General features: G+C 39.2%; 2 protein-coding genes across 3 annotated transcripts in view; one reads left to right on the top strand and one right to left on the bottom strand.

Annotated features, from left to right (window-relative positions):
* The window catches only part of LOC134677383 (uncharacterized), an 82,078-nt gene that overhangs the window by 51,525 nt on the left and 6,840 nt on the right, over positions 1-23,713 (top strand). Inside the window, exons 1-7 of one of the 2 annotated variants that reach the window (XM_063535824.1) lie at positions 9,193-9,672; positions 11,065-12,399; positions 13,739-13,793; positions 14,655-14,741; positions 16,089-17,357; positions 18,315-18,694; positions 19,944-20,059. In XM_063535824.1, the coding sequence (XP_063391894.1) occupies positions 9,583-9,672; positions 11,065-12,399; positions 13,739-13,793; positions 14,655-14,741; positions 16,089-17,357; positions 18,315-18,694; positions 19,944-20,059 (3,332 nt within the window). In that variant the 5' untranslated portion in view covers positions 9,193-9,582. Of the gene's footprint in view, positions 1-9,192; positions 9,673-11,064; positions 12,400-13,738; positions 13,794-14,654; positions 14,742-16,088; positions 17,358-18,314; positions 18,695-19,943; positions 20,060-23,713 lie in introns of those variants that run through there. The other variant, XM_063535825.1, reaches the window with a different exon arrangement.
* On the bottom strand, positions 6,902-8,373 carry LOC134677706 (small ribosomal subunit protein mS35). Its single transcript, XM_063536170.1, has 2 exons — positions 8,074-8,373; positions 6,902-7,730 (listed from the first exon to the last, which is right to left on the bottom strand). Exons 1-2 carry the CDS (start codon positions 8,299-8,301, stop codon positions 6,933-6,935), a joined length of 1,026 nt encoding a protein of 341 aa, XP_063392240.1. The 5' UTR covers positions 8,302-8,373; the 3' UTR covers positions 6,902-6,932.

The following is a 23,713-nucleotide window of genomic DNA, read 5'->3' on the forward strand; positions in this document are numbered from 1 at the left end:
TGGGACGACCCAAGACGATACCAGCGCAGCGTAGGACGTCCACCCACAAGTGGACAGACGAACTTGTTAAGGTCGCCGGAAGACGCTGGATGGGTTTATGCGTCGTTGGACTAAAAGTAAATATGGCGATGTATAAAAATGTCTACATATAAAATAAAAATTGGTCCGAGTATTAGAAAGCCAATATTTCAAAATGTTGTCTTAAGTCTTATCAAGTCGGAATATAAAAATGACTACTTTCAAAGTATACAAATGTCTAAGTCTTATCAAGTCGGAATATAAAAATGACTACTTTCTTTACATAGGTCCAGGATTATAATAATACATATACGGAACAAATTCATCCCCTCGTAAAATTATATACGCCCGAACTTATGTAAGTGGACATTTTTATACATCGTCATATTTACTTTTAGTCTAGTGCCGCAACATATTTATATTTGGTCTAATATACAGATGCACATTTTTATACTTCGTCGAAATTATATACGCACGAACTTATGCAAGTAGACATTTTTATACATCGCCATATTTACTTTTAGTCCAACGACGCATAAACCGCTGGATGCGGGTCGCTACCAACCGGTACGAATAGAGATCCAAGGGGGAGGCCGGTATCGTCTTGGGTCGTCCCATTCGTTTTTCGTCAAGTTCTTAAATTAGTCCTATTCTACTTTCGTCACTCATTCTACATGCGTCACAATCGTCGTTGGCTTTCAATGTAGATTAAGTGACGAAAGCAGAATAGGACTAATTTAAGAACTTGACGAAAAACGAATGGGACGACCCAAGACGATACCAGCGCAGCGTAGGACGTCCACCCACAAGTGGACAGACGAACTTGTTAAGGTCGCCGGAAGACGCTGGATGGGTTTATGCGTCGTTGGACTAAAAGTAAATATGGCGATGTATAAAAATGTCTACATATAAAATAAAAATTGGTCCGAGTATTAGAAAGCCAATATTTCAAAATGTTGTCTTAAGTCTTATCAAGTCGGAATATAAAAATGACTACTTTCAAAGTATACAAATGTCTAAGTCTTATCAAGTCGGAATATAAAAATGACTACTTTCTTTACATAGGTCCAGGATTATAATAATACATATACGGAACAAATTCATCCCCTCGTAAAATTATATACGCCCGAACTTATGTAAGTGGACATTTTTATACATCGTCATATTTACTTTTAGTCTAGTGCCGCAACATATTTATATTTGGTCTAATATACAGATGCACATTTTTATACTTCGTCGAAATTATATACGCACGAACTTATGCAAGTAGACATTTTTATACATCGCCATATTTACTTTTAGTCCAACGACGCATAAACCGCTGGATGCGGGTCGCTACCAACCGGTACGAATGGAGATCCAAGGGGGAGGCCTATGTTCAGCAGTGGACGTCTTATGGCTGAGATGATGATGATGATGATAATGATGATAGGTGTTAAACTTCCGTGTTGTTCACATTCAACGAAAACGCAAATGCAATTTTTCAACACAATTTATTTGCCAAAAAAAGAAAGGTGTGCGTCGTATAATATATGTATACCAACATTTGATATAATCTAATTTTAATATCATTCGCAACATATAACACACGTTGGGGCTACCAACAAAAAATATATGTTTATAACATATATGGTACAAATTCTCTAACATACTTCGTATATATTAATAAATAATATAAAATTTGTATTGGCTAATTATTTTTTATATAACATTCAAAACTTATAGGAATTATTACAAATAAAGCTTATTTGAAATATCTTAAATATATTATAACATAATCATTACATGAGAAAAATACCTTCCAAAATATATGATCATACATGTAACAAAGTAATTAGTATCTTCTGCCGGTTGCTCTTTACTAAAGCAGGTCTCCGTTTAGGTACGACGACGAGCGAAGCGAGGAGGAGTGTTAGGTTGAACCGCGAACAAACAGTGCGCGAGCCGAGCGAGCGAAGCGAGCGTGCCGCGGCAGCGGCCGGCAAAGCGCCAGAACGAAATTGGTCCATGGTTTAATAACTTACCGGAATTTATTATTTATTTATTATATTATATATTTATTTATCTTAGATCTAGTAACTGATATAGTTTTTGATCGTTCGACTATATAATTTTTATGAAATTCAAGTTTTATACAATATGAAATTATAGCTGGTCAAGCAGATCTTGTCAGTAAAAAAAGGCGCTAAATTCAAATTTTCTATGGGACGATATCCCTTCGCGCCTACATTTTTCAAATTTGCCGCCTTTTTCTACTGACAAGATCTGCTTGACCAACTATATCTACATTGAATGTTATACAAAAACAAATTAGCCATTTTGATATTATACAATTTGGGTTTTATACAATGCAAAACTTATATTATTCAAAATTATACAAAGTGAGCGTATATCTTGTGAATGTTATATTAATAATTGGTATACAGGGTGGAAAGGCACGACGATCCTTCCCGGAAGTATGAGGTCGTTTAAGAGATACAGAGCAGATTGGTAATGGTAAGAATCGTTAATAGAGTAAAATATAAAAATACCAAATTTTCTACTTTTTAACTGTGGTGATAACCCTATAGCTGTGCACATGACGGCTAGGTTAAGGATCTCGGTCTGGAAAGCTCGGGACTTTACGCTTTTTTCCGATCGTTGACAGAATCGCAATGATGAATGACGCATAAATGACAAATAAATCAAATGAATGCAAAAATATTACAAACAATTTAATTACTTTCTTAGATAATTACTTTTTGCCAATATTTAACACTATCTTCTCTTCACATACGGTTTTCAAATGTACCTCCGTGTCTTATAATGTACGCCGCAGCCCGCACCCGAGCCCGTGCACATCATTCTTCGTTCGCTCTTCGTCATTTTTCCTCCGCAGATTGTCAAAAGCAGCAATTAGCCTTTAATGTCTCATTTCGTCCGCAGTTTCACATTCCGTTTGGTACACCATATCTTTACACAGACAAATTTAAATAACCACGAGCATCTATCTAACAACGGCATTTTTATTTGGAGAATATGAAATAAAGTAAATATGAAGTAAAATTCAATGACAATTTAATTTCAAACATCAGACGTTTTGTCTATTTCCTACCACGCAAGAAGGTTTGTTAGTTAGGTATTTAAGAAGTATTTATTCTTGATTTATTCTTAGTATTTCATTTTTGCAAGTTCATTTGGTGCATCAAAACAACCTACTTGTATTTTTTTTTATTTTAGATAGTTTCCAATTATTCGAAATTAATTTTGTGAAACGTGTTAAGAAGCTAAAACCTTTTTATCAATCACAGAAACCAGAGATAAGACGATTGCGTACTTTTGAGTGGTTGTCAATGTCACAATTGTTGTCATTTGAACTGTCGTTGTAAACAATGTTGTGGTTAGTATTATTAATATTAAGGAATAACATAACTTCTTCATTCAAGTATTGAACAAGTGGAACCACTAAGAAAGCGAAAATCCTGCAACGATTCTTACCGTGTTGTAAGCAGACCTAAGAATGGTTGTATGGCAATAAATTAGTATAATTTCCTGTCGTATACTGATTGTTTACAAGTAAGTTCATTGGCCCTGTCACCTGTTAGGGTTAGAACAAAGTAGTTTTTTGCATGGATGTTTAAAAGGTCATAATTTTGAAACCGCTGCCCATATTAACATAGTTTCTATGGAGAAAATATAGGGCTTAGGCTAAACAATCCCCCTTTTGCGGAAAGGATCGTCGTGCCTTTCCACCCTGTATATTATATTACTTACCCCGTTGTACCGGTTACAAACTAGATAACGACATTACTTTGTTAATTATATATAACAAGATTGTACTTTTAATAGATATCTTTCTTTTGGGTAAGTAATATAATATATACCAATTATTAATATAACATTCACAAGATATACGCTCACTTTGTATAATTTTGAATAATATAAGTTTTGCATTGTATAAAACCCAAATTGTAAAATTATACAAAGTGAGCGTATATCTTGTGAATGTTATATTAATAATTGGTATATATTATATCACTTACCCAAAAGAAAAGTACAATCTTGTTATATATAATTAACAAAGTAATGTCGTTATCTAGTTTGTAACCGGTACAACGACATCTAGCGAGAAATTAGAACATTAAAAATAATATTAAGCATGCTGGTACATTTTTCGATAACAGGTCGTTAGCTAGTTTGCCGTGGGAACAGCGACATCTAGCGAACGATAAGGGCAGGGATATACATTGTACGCGCCAGTTTGTGGCTGGTACAGCGACATCTAGCACAGGATCTTATTACTAAACAATCATTCATCTTAACACTTTAACAATAGGTATAATACGAAATACAATACAATACTCTATTATTGCACACCTCACATACTCCACAAATAATAATATCTTTTTTTTTCGCTTCCATAACTATTTACTTATTTCAATAACAAACTTAGAATAAAAAGTAACCTAAAATTAAAACTACCTACAACAGTTTTAGTTTTGTAGGTAGTTTCAAATAATAATTAATTTTCAACTTTCAAACTCAGTGGGTACGTCGAAGTGGCAATGGGCTGGCTACGCAAGTCACAGAACCGATAACCGCTGGAGTAATGCTCTAGTTTCCTAGGATAGTGGTGCCGTCATATAGCGGCCGTCTCTATACAAATACTACATCCATATTTAGCCGTACTATTTAGCCCCCCCCCCCCACATCTGGCGTCTTTCGAGCGTCGGCGTCTACAATTATATGGCCGCTGTGCTCGACGCAACGTCGACGCAAAGTCGACGCAACTGCGCAGCGACGTCATTTTCCATAGCGCTGAGTGGCGCTGACCAGACGCCGACGCTCGAGGGACGCTAGATGTGGGGTGGCCCTAAGTCGCAGAACCGATAAGCGCTGGAGTAATACTCTAGTTTCCTAGGATAGCGGTGCCGTCATATAGCGGCCGTCTCTATACAAATACGACGACATCCAATATTTAGCCGTATTAATTAGTATGGAGACGGCCGCTATATGACGGCACCGCTATGCTAGGAAAATCGATCTTTATTAGTGTGTTCTGGAGTGGAGTCGCGTCTGAGGGGCTACCGCGAAAACCGAAATTCGCAAATTGCGGGGATCTTTCTCTTTTACTCCAATGAAGGCGTAATTAGAGTGACAGAGAAAAATCCCCGCAATTTGCGAACTTCGATTTTCGCGGTTATAGCCCTGGAGTGGAGACCGCGTCTGGGCAAATGTAGCGTGGGACGCCCTCTGGCCAGATGGCGGGATGACTTGCACAGGAGGGCCGGCAGCGACTGGGTGCATAAAGCGGCAGACCGGGCCACGTGGCGTACCTTGGGAGAGGCCTATGTCCAGCAGTGGACTGCAACGGGCTGATGATGAAGATGATTGTGAAGTTACATACGTATGCTCTAGTTTCCTAGGATAGCGGTGCCGTCATATAGCGGCCGTCTCCATACAAATACTACGAAATCTATATTTAGCCGAATTATTTAGTATGGAGACGGCCGCTATCCTAGGAAAACCGATCTTTATTAAAATGTGACGTCCCAGGGGTAAAGATACCTTAAATATGGCGGTTGGCGCTTACACAATTATTAAAGTCGCTCCAATATTTTTGCGGCGCTATGCGACGTAAGCGCCAGCCGCCATAAGGTAATACCTTTTTCCGTGGAACGTCACAAATAGATATTTATAGGTAGTCCCACATCAAGCTACTTTCTACTAAAGATAACCCTATTGTAACTAAGGGTACCAACTGTCCAATTTAATTCCAATGTGTATTTGCGTCTCACATTTTGCTTACTAAGAGAGTGAAACGCAATGCACATTGGACCAAAAATTAGACAGGTGGAATACCAGTACCAGTGGGAAGACAGTCCAAACTTCAGGCAAACTCGGCTCCGTTCGGCTCGCATTTGCCAGGCGTGGCTCACTCCGCGATTTCGTCGCTTTGCTACAGATAGCTAAAAGTACATCCGTTCGGCCCCAATTTTGGGGTTTGCCATAAGCCGCGCGTGGCGCTTTCGCCACCTAGCGGCCATACAGGGTGTCCCAGAATTCGACGTCAAGCCGTAAACGGATGATAGACCAAGTCATAACAGTTATCATAAAATTAAAAAAAAAAACGAACTCATGTTCTTTAAAAATTATGGTCACTTTAAAAATTCACTAAAAAATCCACACCCTGTAATTATTCAAGATTACACAATAATACAAAAATTAGAATAAATTATGGAATTTGTAGTAACAAGAGTTAAAGAACCATTACATGGTGTGGATATTTTAGTGAATTTTTAAAGTGACTATAATTTTTAAAAAACATGAGTTGGTTTTTTTTTTGTATTTTTATGATAACTGTTAAGACTTGGTCTATCATCCGTTTACGGCTTGACGTCGAATTCTGGGACACCCTGTATATGTGCTGATCGTAACTTGACGTTCCTTTGCGTGCACAACCACAGATAATTACTTGAATTCTGACAACCCTTAATAGCCGAAAGGGATAGTGCCATAAGTTTAGAAAGTGATAGCATGATTCGACCCTGAATCGCTGTCAAACTTAGTTTTGTAGGAAGTGTCCTTTCTCTACGGTAATTACTTATTCTGTGTCAGTACCACCCTAAATCAGTGGTGGGCAAAGTACGGCCCGCGGGCCATCTCCGGCCCGCCAATGGATTTTATCCGGCCCGCCGGCGGTCCTATGAAATAATTAGTATATGGCTTTGGCCCACGATTATAGCAAAACAAAATAATTTTTGGCTACAATTCTGGCCCTCCACTTAAATTTCCTAAACTTTCTGGCCCCCCATGAAGAAAGTTTGCCCACCACTGCCCTAAATCAATGACTATTTTAGTTGAAAGGTGCATTTCCATGATTGAACATATAAAATGATACCAAAACACTAAATTACAATTTATTTTTACAAATTCTACACTTTCTCAGGCAACCCCAAAAGTTTCCGGACCGATGATCCATACTGCTTCAACGTGGCATCACTTTCACCCCCATTCATCAAGTTTGATAACGCTTCAACGTATCCAGGACCATTCGGGATCTTCGAAACATCAAAATTGTTATAATCATCTTCAGATAAATTAACCTTCTCATTATTTGATCTTAAATGCCAATTAATCAAATTCTTCTTAGATTTATTTAAGTTAAAATCATAATATTCCATATCCGATTCCGTTTTAGTCTTCTCCCAATCTTCAACGTTCCATGACTCGTGATAGAGCGCCGTTAAAAGATAGTTAACGTAATCCAAGTTCTGTTTGCGGAGCGGACATCGGTCAGCGGTGATCGTGACTAAGTCTGTCTTGTCATCATAGCGGTCTCCGACGAGCCGGAGGAACTTGTCCCGAGCATGCTTGTCCAAGTTTAATGAAGACAGCTTTATTCTTAGAGTGACTATCCTAGCCAATGGGTTACGGATCGACGGACTGGCATGGCAGTAATCCGAAGTTATAATCTCTTGCGGATAATGATTTTCAATAGCTTCTTCGCAGTTCAGTTGTTTCGGCCATTCAGTACAGAAGGTTTTGATTGCTTCACATTGAGCTTTGATGACTGGCGGAGTAAGGTGGAGGAAGTTAGGTATCTTCATGAGTTCTGCGTTTGCCTTCTTGCCTGGTGGCGCCATTCCTTTGGGCACGTAGCCCTGCCGAAGCGGCAGAGGCACTGACGACGGGTGAAAGGTTTTAGGACCCGGCCAGACGTTACCCCAGTTCTGAAATAAGTTTATTCAAATTAAATAGTTATGCCATCAACAGTTAAAATGTACTCAGATTGAGTGTGTATTTAGTCGAAATAAGAAAATAGATGTAACTATGTAAGGTCAGGCGTGGCTCACTCCGCGATTTCGTCGCTTCGCTACAGGTTATAAAAGTATATCCGTTCCACCCCAATTTTGGGGAAAGCCATAAGCCGCACGTCGCACTGTCGCCACCTAGCGGCCATATCTGTGCTGATCGTAACAGACGCGTTTTGTTAGAGTGAGTCTTCTGTACATAGTACTATTATTTATTCTGTGGTAAGGTTAGGTTACATTTGTGAATTTTTGTTTCAAATACCTGGTCAGTGGACATCCTATCTCCTCTGTCAGGCTGTACATCGGCTCTCCGGGCAACTTTACGCTGTTGTCTTTGCGTTTTCCGCATAATATCTAAAACTCTAAACTCTTCCTCCTCTTCATCCTTTTTTAAGGTTACATCGGCTGCAGTGGAGCTCGACCGCCATATTTTCGCGTTAAATACAGTTACAAGGTTGTTAGGCTTGTAATGCTTAATAAATACACTCATGTTTAAGCTTATTTTAAACAAATTCTATTGTTATTATAGAAGTGCCATTTTTATTAGGTTATGATCGGCCTAGCGATGGGCGAGTCGAGTTATCTGATTCGAATAATCCGAATCAACCTACAGATGAGTTGATTCGAATCAAGACTATTGGCAATCCGAATCAACTCGGCCACTAAACTGACTGGTAACTTGGTATCCGATCCGCTGACTCGGCGAATGAATCGCCAATTCACCAACTCTCCGAGCCGAGTCAACGCTACGCTAAGGCCATTCAAAAATAAACCTTAATTCGATAGCCCGAAGGTTCTTTTTACAACAACTGCCGCTTAATTCGCCATCCCGAGTCGAGTTCACTGCTAGTATGGCCATTGAAAAATAAACCTTAATTCGGTGCCCTGAAGGTTCTGTTTACAACAACTGCCGCTTGACTCGTTTGCGGCTCCGCGGCCCGTGACCTTGTCGCGAACCACGCAAACCGTCGAGTCGAGTCAGTTCGAATTTCAACCCGGATCAGTGGCCGAATCGATTCGAATGATTCGAATCGAAAAAAAGTCGACTCGTCACATCGCTAGATCGGCCCGATCGGCCATTTTCTTTTTTTTTAATGGCCCATGGCTGGTGTTGCTAGCCTCTACTTACATACATAAACACTTTCATAACTCTTTTCTATACAATATAACATACATTTATTTATTCGTAATTTACTCATCAATCTCATCATATAAACCTATTGAATAATAAATGAAACACTAAATATTATAATACTGTGATTTTATTTTTTCTTCTATGCAACACTCGTCTGCCAAACTAGAATGAGAGTATAGTACACATAGACATTCTATACAAAAAGTAAACGTTTGAATCTTATGGAGTGTCCGACTCGTGATAGAAACGTTAATTCAGTCTAAAAATCTGTTTCTAAATTGTGATCTACATACGCTATCATACATATTATGTAGTTTCAAAACGTATAGTACTTTCTCACCAACTACCCGCGTGGAGTCACCTCAATTACTATGCGACTGAAATAAGATGCATTATTTGTTAACTGTCACGTGGCGCTAGTATCAACGCAAATATTCCGGAAAAGAAAGAGAGATCTGATTATTTCTTCCGATAATTAAGGACAATAGAAACAAATTCGGTTAAACCATAACAAATGTCATTCACTTCACAAGTTCACAAAAAGCTGTATTGCGTGTACTTATTTGAGAATTTCGTTAAATTTTCTCTCTAAATCTCACGGTAAATAGTTTGAGAAATAAATATGAGTGGTTAAAAATGGCTGAAAACAATCGAAAAAGGTGCAGAAAATCTAAACTAGTGCCGAGGGAATGTGTGGACTACGTCGAAGATGAATCTGTTTTGCAGGTAGGCCATTTTGTAAGAATGCAGTATGTGGGTACGCGAAATAATTGCTGTGACACATGTTATTTTACTATACGGATTTGAATGAATTTTTGAATAAGAATGGTTTATGTTTAAACATCAGTAGTATCAGTACCCCCATTTTTACGTAACATTTAAATAAATTACTACATTCACAAAGATATGTCAAGTACTCGGATGTGGGTAGACGTCATAGATTCAAGTTACGATGTACATACATTATTTTATTAAATAAAGTACATTCTAACCATGTAGGAGGCATAATAACAACTAACATTAAACAGAATTCGTATTATTAGTAATTTAGATCGTTGTTTTTCTTAATAAATTAACGATTTTAAGTTTTACACGCTTATTACGCATGCGTGATGAAGAACACGTATATACCTTCTAAATTTTCCAATTTTTTCGTGAGGTTTCATGATCAGAGATATTTATGGAATTCCTGAGTATATTATAACATTGAAGATGAAAATGAAGTATTTTATTTACTATGGCAAATTCAACTGATAGGTTCCATTGCATGCATGTTCAATTTAGTTGTTTAATAGTAGGTTTTCTCTAGCAGCCCCATTTAGAGCAAGCTAATCCGAGTTAGAGAATGATTAATATGATTATGGTTTATAGTTCGTTTTTTTTAGCATTAGAAAGAACTTGCAAGAAGGTAAGAAATCTTGACATGTCTTTTAATTGAAAAACGCTTTTTAAAAATCAAAAATTATTACTTATGAAAGCAAAAGAATGTAAATGATCGTATTAGATTCATAATTGTTACATATTTGCTGTAACTTATTTTTAAAATGTGTTTTTATTTATTTTATTTATTTCAAAACAAGTTAAACAGCATAACAGTAAAAATACCAAACCACTGCTAACTTAAAGATTAAAGAACATGAATACAATATATATACAATTCAACACAAGTTACAAAGACATAAATTAACACATTTTAAACAGTAGAAGGACATGCATCCATCTTCTCACAGAACCTCAAACATTCATCACGCACAACCACCAGTCTGCTTGCAAACAAATCACACTGAGAGGCTGATGCGAGGAGCGCATTCAAAAGGAGCAAAGAACGAACCAGAGGGGAATTCCTATGTGATACAGTTCAGTTTTTAATTAAAAGACACATCAAGGTTGTTTACCTTATTTCTAATGCTAAAAAAACGAACTATAAATAATATATTAATTTTTTTTTATTTACCAAAACTAAAGTTAAAAGCCTGCAAGCTTTTTTTAATGACATTTATTTTACTTTCTTTATTTGAGAAACACAGAAATAGGGTATGTGGGCACCTGTGGCTCTGCTTAGGTGATGTATCCAATTTTTTATACACATTTATAAACTATTCCGTCTCTATATTCCAGGAGCCCGCCCAAAAGAAGCTGCTTCTAGAAAAAATCAAGAAAGAACCAGAAGACTACATCCCACATGAACCCAACCCGCATAAATTCTCCGTGGAAGTGGAAATCGAGGGCATGGACACCGCAGCCCCCGACGAGGATGCTCCTGACTACATGAAGTACCTCTTCAGTCTGTCCAAAGAATCAGAAGAAACGGAGAATACACAAAACTTAGATTTCGCTGATAATAGTTTACTATTAGAGCAAAAACTTACCATACCGGTGACGGAAGAAGAGAAAAATTGCAATGTAGATGTGAAGAAATTGCAGAAAATGCTAGTTATACTACATAGGAAGTACCCAAAGGAGCTAGAAGTCGTGATGCATTGCAGGAATCAATGGGGGCGGGCGTTCCATGAGAAATCTCCTACTGAATTCAAGAAAACTCCTCAAGAAATCCTCTTACAAGATGTACTTGGTAGGTGGAAGCAGTGGACCATAGTTACTAGAGCTAGAGAGAGTCCCTACTGCTACAAATGCTATATTTGCGACAACGGTTGGTGGACATACACGGACTTCGCTACACATATAAATCAGCATACGACATGTAAACTGCAAATTCAAACTAGAAACTTAGAGTGTGACATAGTTGCGTATGAAGGGGACACGCCAGGCGTTAAAGACGTCGAAATACATGGCAAATGCACTAAATGCGCTAAAACTTATAACCATCATTTGACTAACAAGAGAGCAACGGACGCGTATTACTATTGCAACTATTGTGATGAGAGATTCCAAACCTGTAGAACTTTGACCAAGCATGAAGGCGGATGTCCTAGAAATCCTATAAGAGTCTTAGCTATCTCGAAACTAGGGAAAGAATACTCATTCTCTGATTTCTCCTGCAATGTATGTAAGACTCTTTTCTTAAGTAACCCGGACTTGGAAGAGCATATGATCATATGCCACAAAGTCCGTTCAGACGAGCCTATAGTCACCGTATTCAAGGCATGCAAAGATTGCGAGCAGATCTACTACAACTTCTACTTCCATGTGTGTTTAAAGAAAAACTTTGTCACGGAATGCAAGCATTGCTTTAGAAAGTTTCAGAATAAACAAATGCTTGAGCATCATTATAAGATGTGGGACAAAATAGCGCAGTGTAGGATATGCGATAAATATTTGGTCAAAAGTTGCATGGCAGCGGAGCACTATGCGTTGCATAGCGAAGAGTTCCTATTGATGCATCGGTGTCTGGTGTGTAAGAAGATCAAGGTGTTTTCGAGCGATGAGGCAATGAGGAATCACGTTAACAAGTATCATAAGAGGTTTGATGCGAGGCGGCCGAAAACTGACAAGGTAAGCACACAGTTTAAGCAATGTATTTTCTTTCTTTCAATTGATGACATATGAAAATTGAAATATCATTAAATGTTTGATTAAATGTGATTGACTAAATAAAAAATATGTTAAATGCTTTTACCCAGAAGGCCTACAAGAGGAAAATAAAAACTTAAAAATATATGAATCAAATATGTATTATAAACAGAATTGTTGTAATTAGTACTATAAGTGCACAAACATAAAGTCTTAATTCAAAATTTGCCCCGCGGATTCCTATAGTCTGATTATAAATAACATAAAAATTACAATTCTCTATGGAAAATGAAAGCTCTAATAATAAAATAATAAAATTTTTAAATGAGGCACGGAGAGCAGCTATGGCGGCGCGTCAAACATATCCATTGGCAAGCCGGAGTTACTTTGGCGTACATATTTCCTTTACAACTCTGCTCAAACGTCCAAAAACAGACAAGCCGGTGGGAATCGGCTTTTAGGGGATGCAGTACCTTGGTACCGAAATTCTTGAATTTCATATCCCGGTTCTGGGCATGGCCGGAACCGGGATTCCCGGTTCTTCCCGGTTCTCAAGGCATTTTTTGATTACTTTTAAGAAATTGTTTGTGTTAGCGTACAATCTTTATGAATTACTTATTTTCATATAAATAATTGCATAAGAATTAATAAATTGTTTCAACCTATTTTACGAAATTAACCGGCACTCTTTCTCCGCCTGGACCGAGCCACACGGCCGTAGCGTATAGTCGATGCACTCATCACTATGACGGCACGGCCTGCCTGCACGAATGCCTACTTTACTAGGTTAGTTTGTCGGGTTATTTGGGTCCCCTGCTGGAGACCTTCTCTATCTTACTTTTTAGAGCAAAATTATTAGCATTTACAGACGAAGATTTGACGATCGCGCGAGTTTTTATAATCAATCTAGAGACTATAATTTTGCGTTAGCCGCTCCCTTCTTAAACATAACTCTATAGTCTATCTATACCATAAAAAAAACTAATAAAACCCCGACAAGCGTGAGTCGCACGCGCCCACCGAGGGTTCCGTACTTTTTAGTATTTGTTATTATAGCAGCAACAGAAATACATAATCTGTAAAAATTTCAGCGTTTGTTCTATGGGAGCCCCACTTCAATATTTATTTTATTCTATTTTTAGTATTTGTTGTTATAGCGGCAACAGAAATACATCATCTGTGAAAATTTCAACTGTCTAGGTATCACTATCACGGTTCATGAGATATAGCCTGGCGACAGACAGACGGACAGTGGAGTCTTAGTAATAGGATCCCGTTTTTACGCTAATATTGTGATAAAAAGGTTTGTTTTTAATTCCAGATTATTATGCCGACTATAATGCTGCAGCAGTGTATGGTCGACCAAGTGAAAAAAAGTAAGTTAAATATTAATTATTTATAAAAAAAAAAATTTACGTATTAGGTCTGCCTTTACGTCGGCGGCTAACTGTGGTTACCTTTCATACTATACCGGGTGTGGCCTGTAACACGAGCAAATAATTAAAACATAGATTGTACTCATCAACAGTTTGCTAGTTTGCCATCGCCACGCCATATCATAGCTTGTCACGCCTTAAACATAACAAAATTCGCAATACATTGCGTCTTAGAATAAACTTTAAAGTGTATTAAAAATCAAACCACAAGTTATTTTTAAAAAACACTGAACAAATGTTGGTCAGTATGAGGAGTACAGCCTACAGTTTAAATTTTTGCTCATATTACAGGCCACACCCGGTATAAGTTTTCTATATGTAAAAACTCTGTAACGCAGCAATTCCCAACTATGGGTCGTGACCCATTGGTGGGTGGCGAGCGAATATTGAGTGGGCGCTGGAACTTGCTAAGCAGAAGTTGCTAAGCGGGCGAGGTGTTCAAAATTACCTTGGCACGGTCTTATTCTCTTAAGGGACCCACTGATTAACAGTCCACCGGACGATATCGGCCTGTCAGTAGTACAGAACTGCCAAAATTTGGTTCTAACTGACAGGATGACACCGTCCGGCGGACTGTTAATCAGTGGGGCCCCTAAGCAATAAAGTCGCGTCAAGACTATTTTGAAAACCTTGCCCGCTTAACGACTTCTGCTCACTGTACTAGGGAATGCAAATCGGTTATTTTTTGTATGGAAATAACCGCGGTTTCGGTTAATAACCGATTATTTCCATACAAAAAATAACCGAAAATAACCGATTTGCATTCCCTACACTGTACCTATGAAATTTCATATATTTCAGATCCTCCGAAGGCCGTGGTAAAATCCACCACTGCTAAAGCAACGAGTAAGGAGGGCTTCAAACTCACTCGAGGCGAGACTGTACCACGTAAGCACATCTAATGTTTATCATAAGAAAAAACCGGCCAAGGGCGAGTCGGACTCGCGTTTCTAGGGTTCCGTACATAAGTCCGACTCACGCTTGACTGCACATTTGTAATAGGTTTTACTGTCATTTATAGGTAAAGAACTATTTTGTGTATTTTTTTCAAAATTTTAGACCCAGTAGTTTCGGAGATAAAGGGGTGAATGGCCTTTTTCTGGCTATTTTCTTACATAACTTCGAACCTATGTATTTTAAAATTATAACAAAAACATGTCCATCTTTGGGTCACTAATTTACATGTGTGTACCAAATTTCAACTTAATTTTGTCCAGTAGTTTTCGAGAAAATAGCCGGTAACAGACGGACAGACAGACAGACAGACGCACGAGTGATCCTATAAGGGTTCCGTTTTTCCTTTAACCCTAACCCCTAAAAATATTAACGCGTTCACTCCCATAGTAAAAGTTGCTCAGTATAATTCCAAAACCTCCCTGGCAACGGGAATGCAGTTATTTTTAGCCACCCTGTATATAAGCGCTGGTGGCATAGCGGTAAGAGCATGCGACTTTGAATCCGGAGATCGCGGGTTCAAACCCCGGCTCGTACCATGTATTTCGGAACTTTGTACGAAATATCATTTTGATAGCTGCCAGTCGCTTTTCGATGAAGGAAAGATCGTGAGGGAACCGGACTAATCCCAGTAAGGCCTAGTTTCCCCTCTTGGTTAGAAGGTCAGATGGCAATCGCTTTAAAACTAGTGCCTACGTCAATTGTTGGGATTAGTTGTCAAGCTGACACCAAACTCCCATGAGTCGTAGCAAAATGCCGGGATAACGCGAGGAAGAAGAAGAATAGGCCTCTTATATCCTCTCGCCACTCTTATATCTCTTATGTACATTTCAGTTTCGATGGAATGCCAACCTTAATTAAAAATAAAGTAGGTAACATTGCATTTAACTCTTAAAATATTCGAACAACTAAAATTCAACCTATAGTTCGTTTTTTTTAGCATTAGAAAGAACTTGCAAGAAGGTAAGCGATCTTGACAAGTCTTTTAATTGAAAAATGCTTTTTAAAATTCAAAAACTATTACTTATGAAAGCAGAAGCATATAAATGATCGTATTAGATTCATAATTGTTACTTATTTGCCGTAACTTATTTTTAAAATGTCTTTTTCAATTAAAAGACACATCAAGATTGTTTACCTAATTTCTAATGCCAAAAATAACGAACTATAATTGTAAATACAACAAGATTCTAACTTCCTTGGCTATAATTTTATATGATGGGCGGCACGAGAATATATCACAGTACAACCTATTTTGTAAAATAACATTTGTCTTTACAGAAGTTCGAGTCTACGTGCCAGTACATAAAAACAAACTTAATCAAACCAATGATGAATCTCAAATCAAAAATACTACGATAGCTCACGACGATACAATCACTATGAGACCAGACGCTACGCCTGAAGATATCACTCCCGTACAGATAAAACAAGAAAAAGAAGATATCACTGTAATTATACCGGCACTGGTGCCTATAAATACAACTGTACCTGAAAAAGTAACAGAAATCAGTGAAAAAGATATTAAAGTAGAAAAAATTGATATCGATGAAGAAAAGATAACAGAAGTCGCACCAGACGCTCAAAAAACAGTTAGTAAGGAAAAAGAAGATACTACAGAAAAAGAAGTTAGCAATGAAAAAGTTACAGAAGAAAATGAGGCTGGTAAAGACATGATTAACATAATGGCGGAATTAACAGAGTTTCTAGATATCAAACCTGATATCAAAGAGGAAAAACTGTCCGATGACGAAGCCACGCAAGCTACGAAACAACTCACCAATTTACTTCAAATGTCTAACACGGAAACCGATATTTCTAAGGTATTCAAAGCTTCAAGCGCTTTTGCTGAAGAAATAACAGATAACTCGGAGCATTCTACAGTATTCCAGATATCTAAAACAGTGTTAGAAACAGTGAAACAAGAGAAAGTAGACGAAGACCCAATAGCCGTGAGCCCTAACGCTTCAAGTCTAAGTGTCAGTGAATCAGATTTAAGCGCTTTAAACTTAGAGCCAGAAGTTATACTTAAAGCCGGTTATAGAAAGAGGAAAACCTACAAATGTAATAAATGTGATTTCTCAGGATTCCACAGAGAATACAAAGAGCATATTAACAATCATTGCAGTAAGCCAATCGCCCAAGAATTCATCTCTGACGTCTACTATAACTGCACTAAATGCGACAGAGGATTTTCTACTTTAAAAAAGTACGCGTTACATTTCGATAAGCATGGTTACCGGTATATGTCTTGCCCCCAATGCGGGCAAGTTTTTGAAAGTGTGACTAAACTGATGCCGCATTTGAACAGTCATTTGAAGACGCAGTTTTTTAAGCTGCAGCTTATTAAGAGCTGCGAAGATGTTGATAATTGTAAAGTGTACGAGTGTAAGAACTGTAAGGAGGTGGTGGGTCAGGAGAAGTGGTTCGAGCACTGGGAGAGGCACCTGCAGCTGCTGGAGCCAGCGGAGAAAGCTCCGCAGGAGACTATAAAGATTGGAGAGAACGGAGAACGGTCTCTTAATGCGGGCTCGCTGAAAGAAGTCTTAGGTATGTTCGCTTATTTATTATAGCATAAAGAACCGTATCACTACACCTTAATACAGTATGTGTCTGACCATGGGGCTTTAAATCCAGGGCTTGACTTTACTCGCTAAACTGAGCTACTTTTACTATGGGACCAACCCTAAAATCGGGGAAAAAATTTTGGCTTTTCCATAGAAAACGTCGACATCTGATCAGCCAAAATGTATGAAAAAGTAAAAAAAAAATCGGGATTTTGGGGTTGGTGCCATAATAAAAGTAGCTCAGTTTAGCGAGTAGAATCGAGCCCTGGAATTAAAGCCCCATGGTCAGTAACACCCTGTATAAAACACAGTCTCCCGCCGCGTCTGTCTGTGTGTGTATGTATGTTCGCTGTAAAAACTACTGAACGGATTTTCATGCGGTTTTCACCTGTCAAGGCTTTTTGACATATAGCATAGGGTTTTTTTTTTAATTTAATACATAGGTTTTAGGGTCCGTACCTAAAGGGTAAAAACGGGACCCTATTACAAAGATTCCACTGTCTGTCTGTTTGCCCGTTCGTCTGTCTGTCACCAGGCTGTATCCAGTTGAAATTTTCACAGATGATGTATTTCTGTTGCTGCTAACTATAACTATAACAACAAATACTGAAATTGAAAGTCTACAAAATACAAAAAAAAATGTTAGTGGGGCTCCCATACAACTAACGTGATTTTTTTGCCGTTTCTAGGGTTCCGTACCTCAAAAGGAAAAAACGGAACCCTTATAGGATCACTCGTGCGTCTGTCTGTCCGACCATTTCATTCACGTTCCACATTAAAAAAAAAAACATTGTTAAAAATTTTGTAATGTACCTACGGAAACCTAGGAACGCGAGTTCGACTCGCACTTGTCCGGTTTTTTTTTACGTAATGGTACGGAACCCTGCGTACGCGAGTCCGACTCGCACTTCGGTTTTTAATTATCTTCTCCAATTCCCAGAGACGCTCACCAAACAATACACCAACGAGAACCGCCGAGCCAAAGCCTGCATCGTCTGTGCCCGAGTCTTTGAACGCAAGAACGACACAAAACGCCATCTCATCGAGCATCTTCTAGAAGACGCTTACGCCAACCTACTGACCAACCAGATGCTCAAATGCCAGATATGCGGAGATTTACATAAAAAGCCTGATAATTACAAGAAACATATGAGGGATCATGCGAATTTACCTATATATAAATGCGGGTTATGTAATAAGACGTTCAGTGATTCGAGCAATTTCACTAAACATAAGAAGATACATAATTTGAAGGCGTATATATGTGATATATGCAGTAAGAAGTTCCAAGCGAAGGTCTCTCTGGAGAAACATATACAGGTTAGTTATAATTTATAATGCCGTGCCAGGCGTGGCTCACTCCGCGATTTCGTCGCTTGGCTACAGGTAGCTAGCTAAAAGTACATCCGTTCGACCCCAATCTTGGTGTTTGCCATAAGCCGCGCGTGGCGCTGTCGCCACCTAGCGGCATATCTGTGCTGATCGTGACAGACGCGTTTTGTTAGAGAGTGAGTCTTCTGTACTTAGTACTATTATTTATTCTGTGGCCGTGCAAGAAGAAGAAGCGCTGGTGGCCCAGCGGTGAGAGCGTGCGACTTGCAATCCGGAGGTCGCGGGTTCAAACCCCGGCTCGTACCAATGAGTTTTTCGGAACTTATGTACGAAACATCATTTGATATTTACCAGTCGCTTTTCGGTGAAGGAAAACATCGTGAGGAAACCGGACTAATCCCAATAAGGCCTAGTTTACCCTCTGGGTTGGAAGGTCAGATGGCAGCTGCTTTCGTAAAAGCTAGTGCCTACGTCAAATCATGGGATTAGTTGTCAAGCGGACCCCAGGCTCTCATGAGCCGTGGCGAAATGCAGGGATAACGCGAGGAAGGAGAGAATGCCGTGTATGAGCTATAGAGGGCAGCATAGGAGCCATCACATTTTTGGCGCGAGGCGTAAATGTGTCGTTTATGCTTCCGATGTAGCCCACAAGATGGCAGAACCTACTAAGCACGAGGAAACGTACCGACGAGAACGGTAGATGGTAGCACTTGCTTTGGCATACATGTGCGCATGTTTCCGATTCAGGCCACAAGGTGGCAGACCCTCCAACGTGCACGGTCCCTAGTTACTAGTCGGTAGTGATCCTACCTATGAACCAGGAGGTCCCGGGTTCAAATCCTGGTAAAAGCATTTATTTGTGTGTTTGTAACAAATATTTTTAGGAACAAATGAGGACAGTTGTGGATGTATGTTATATTTATACAGGGTGGCTAAAAAATAAGTGCATTCCCGTTGCCAGGGAGGTTTTGGGCAACTTTGGGTTTCAAAGTACCCAACTGAGCAACTTTTACTATGGGACCAAACCCGAAATCACGAAAAAATAATTGGGCGTATCATACATTTTAGACGGTCCATTTTCTATGTTTTTTTTTAGTTAATAGTAAAAGTTGCTCAGTATAATCCCAAAACCTAGCAAAGGGAATGCAGTTATTTTTTAGCCACCGTGTATATCGTGCTACTGTCGACCACCAACGAACAGCTGCCAGACACCCACTAATCGGTCGTGTTATTGCAGATGCACATGGAAACAGACCCTATAACCTGCGACCAGTGCCAGCGAGTGTTCCACGACCGCTCCTTCTACAACCGCCACTACCGACAGCACCACGACAAGATACTCACCAAATTCAGGTATTACAGTGGAACCTGGATAATTGCAATCTCAAGGGACCGGCCAATTTTTGTCAATTAACCAGGTTTTTCATTTAAGCAGGTCGTGTCAATTAACGAGGTTCAAAAAATCGTTGTGTCAATTATAGAGGTTTTCATTAATAGAGGTTGCGTTCTGACAAATTTCTTTTATGGAGGTGCAAATAACCATTTTAAGTAGATTTACACGCTTACATTCTATAATATATTGCTTCCGTCTATACTTGCACTTTTACACTACATTAATTACCACTTTATTTTCTTATCATTTGGGTTTAAAAAATTCCCTTGAATTGTAGAAGAAAGTTTTATTAGAATGTAAAAAGCATACTTTGTTTTTTATTGATCAAAACTATTTCACCTACACCTACACCTACAGGCTGTGATAGATACCCAATAAATACATTAAATTCTGGATGGAGATATAAATAAAATGATCATTGCTATTAAAATATTGTTTCTGCTGTATACAACTACATTATTTCAATTCCAGAGGTAATAAGCAAGACTCGTTTCAATAATAGAGGTAAAAACAAGAGCAAAAATAACGGATTTTTTTAGCACAGTGTCAATTATAGAGGTCTTAAGTTGCGATGTGGTCAATTATAGAGGCAAAATTACGAAAAGCACTAAAATCTAAATTGCAATTATAGAGGCTCCAAAATTTCAATTATAGAGGCCTTTTGGTCTCAAGGGACCGGGACCGGACTTTTGGTTGCAATTATTGAGGTTTTCCATTTATCCAGGTGCCAATTAACCAGGTTTCACTGTATTTATTTATTTATTTATTTAAAACTTTATTGCACAAAAGAATAACTTAATGTACAAAAGGCGAACTTAATGCCATGAGGCATTCTCTACCAGTCAACCTTAAGGCCAAGCAGAAAATATTGTAGGCGGTGCATTAGAAAACCAAAAGAGAACTTATCTAGAAACAAAATATATACAATGTACATACATACATATATCACACGATTCTTTAATAAATATGGCATTAATACATAAATATAGATTAATAATACATACATATATATATTGAGGCAGCGAGAAAAACTGTGCGAAATGTCAGGGTTGAATACGACGTGTATTGGTCCGATCATCTGCCGCTTATAATAGAGTGTGACCTGGAAAAAGTTGAAATTGTATGCGATAGTTCTACGTCACGGAATGAGGGCGTATTTTGGGGTGAAAGAGAAGCAGCTCAAGTGGAGCTCTACCAGGCAATCTGTCACAGGAAGTTAAAATTGCTGGACTTTCCTGCTGAGCTAACGTCATGCGCGGATAAGCTATGTAGCGACTCTAATCATAAAGTAGTACTAGATAATATGCATAGTTATATAGTGAATACCCTGACGGAGGCAGCGAAAAAGTCTAGCAAGAAAAAGCAGGGGAAACACTGTAGACAGGTGGCCGGATGGAACAGGTACGTGGCTCATGCTCACAGGGATGCCAGAGAGAAATTTCTAGTGTGGGTGTCTGCGAACAGACCTAAAATAGGTCCAGTCTACCGGGACATGTGTGAAGCCAGGAAGCTTTTTAAGTCCAAGCTGAAATGGTGTCAGGACAGGCAAGAACAAATTAAGTGTGATATTCTTGCCTCTAACCGGACAGCTAAGGACTTTAAAGCTTTTTGGAAAAACACAAATAAACTTAACACGAAGCCAGGGGTCCCTGTGAGCGTGGGGGGAGAGAGTGACAGAAAGGCTATCGCAGATAATTTCAGCAGGATATTTGGCGTAAGTCCCTTGCTGTGTTCAACTGTGGGGGAGGTGAGAGATGCTGAGACTGGAACGGGTGAATGCTCCCTGAGATTTACAGCTAGTGAGGTTGATAAAATCATTAAAAGCATGCAAAGGGGTAAATCACCGGGACATGACGGGCTCAGCATCGAGCACCTCAGGTACGCTGGGGTACACTTGCCGCGGGTGCTGGCAATGTTCTTCACGCTGTGTATGAGGCACGCCTATCTGCCCCAGCAACTTACTAGTACAGTGGTAATTCCGTTGGTCAAAAACAAGACGGGTGATCTTTCGGACATGGGGAATTACAGACCTATTTCTCTGGCCACTGTACTAGCGAAGGTGCTTGACAGCCTGATTAACGCGCAGCTTTGTAAACATATTAAAATTCACGACGCTCAATTCGGCTTCAGGCCAGGTCTGTCGACGGAGAGTGCGATTTTGTGCGTTAAGCAGGCTGTCAAGTACTACAAGGACAGAAACACGCCTATTTATGCGTGTTTTCTGGACTTGTCCAAAGCTTTTGAGCTGGTTGTGTACGACATATTGTGGGACAAGCTGCAGAAAACCGATCTACCTAGGGAGTGCGTGGCTTTATTAAAATATTGGTACAGCAGCCAGGTCAATCGCGTAAGATGGGCTGGGGTAGACTCTGAGGTGTATAGACTGAAATGTGGTGTACGGCAGGGGGGGTTGTCATCCCCCGTCCTATTTAGCCTATATGTGAATGAGCTGATAGTACGGCTCAGCAGGACGCATGTCGGCTGTCATATAGGTGATATCTGTTTCAATAACATAAGTTATGCAGACGACATGGTCCTGCTGGGACCGTCGGTTGACTCCATTAGGAGATTACTTAGAGTATGCGAGGGCTACGCTCTACAGCATGGTCTTAAATATAATGCGAATAAAAGCGAGGTGCTTATTTTTAAGGCAAAAAAATATAACCCAAACACCCCGCCTAAGATCATGCTGGGGGGCGAGCCCCTTAAGATAGTGAACCAGTTTAAGTATTTGGGCCACATGCTAACTGCGGAACTAAATGACGATCTGGACCTGGAGAGGGAAAGAAGGGCGATGGCAGTGAGGGGAAATATGCTTGCCCGCAGGTTTGCACGTTGTAACGATCAAGTCAAGTTAACGCTCTTTAAAGCATATTGTCAAACTTTTTACACGTGCAGCCTGTGGGTAAGCTTTACGCAGAGGTCCTATAACACCTTAAGGGTGCAGTACAATAACATCCTCAGGATGCTGCTGAGGCTGCCGAAGCACTGCAGTGCATCAGCCATGTTTGCCGAGGCGCGGGCGGATGACTTTTTCGCTATAAGGCGGAAAAGAATTGCCTCGATGCTAAGGAGGGTGCGTGGCAGCAGCAACAGTATGCTGAGGGTGTTAGCGGAACGCCTGGACTGTCCGCTAACCAAGTACTGGGTGGAGGTTGTCATTGGCAGGACCAGGTAGTGAATAAAAATATTTACTACCTGCTCCTGTCAGTGGAACCTTTTCTTTTTTTAAATTAATTTTGTTTTTTTTTTTTTGTGTGTTTTTGATTATTTCTTAACTAACATAGCCTTTTTTAAGTTTTGTAATATAATATAACTAACATTTTTATGGACTTAGTCTGAAATAAACGATTTTTATTTATATATATATATATATATATACATACATATAAAGGTATGTGGCCTTTTAACCCTTTCACCGCCCAATATCGATCTTTGGAGCATTCCATGAAATTGTCCCGTACAAACGCGAAGTTTCTGAAGATTTGCAGCTATAAGAGAATCAAAAATATGCACAGAAAAATAATCGCCTGCTTTAAATGCCGAAAACATAGTCGCAACACATGAAATAAAATGCGTTTGTACGGGACAGCCCGTGGAATGCTCCCTTTGTG

This window comes from Cydia fagiglandana, chromosome 26 (assembly GCF_963556715.1).
Source record: "Cydia fagiglandana chromosome 26, ilCydFagi1.1, whole genome shotgun sequence".
Taxonomy (NCBI): Eukaryota; Metazoa; Arthropoda; class Insecta; order Lepidoptera; family Tortricidae; genus Cydia; species Cydia fagiglandana.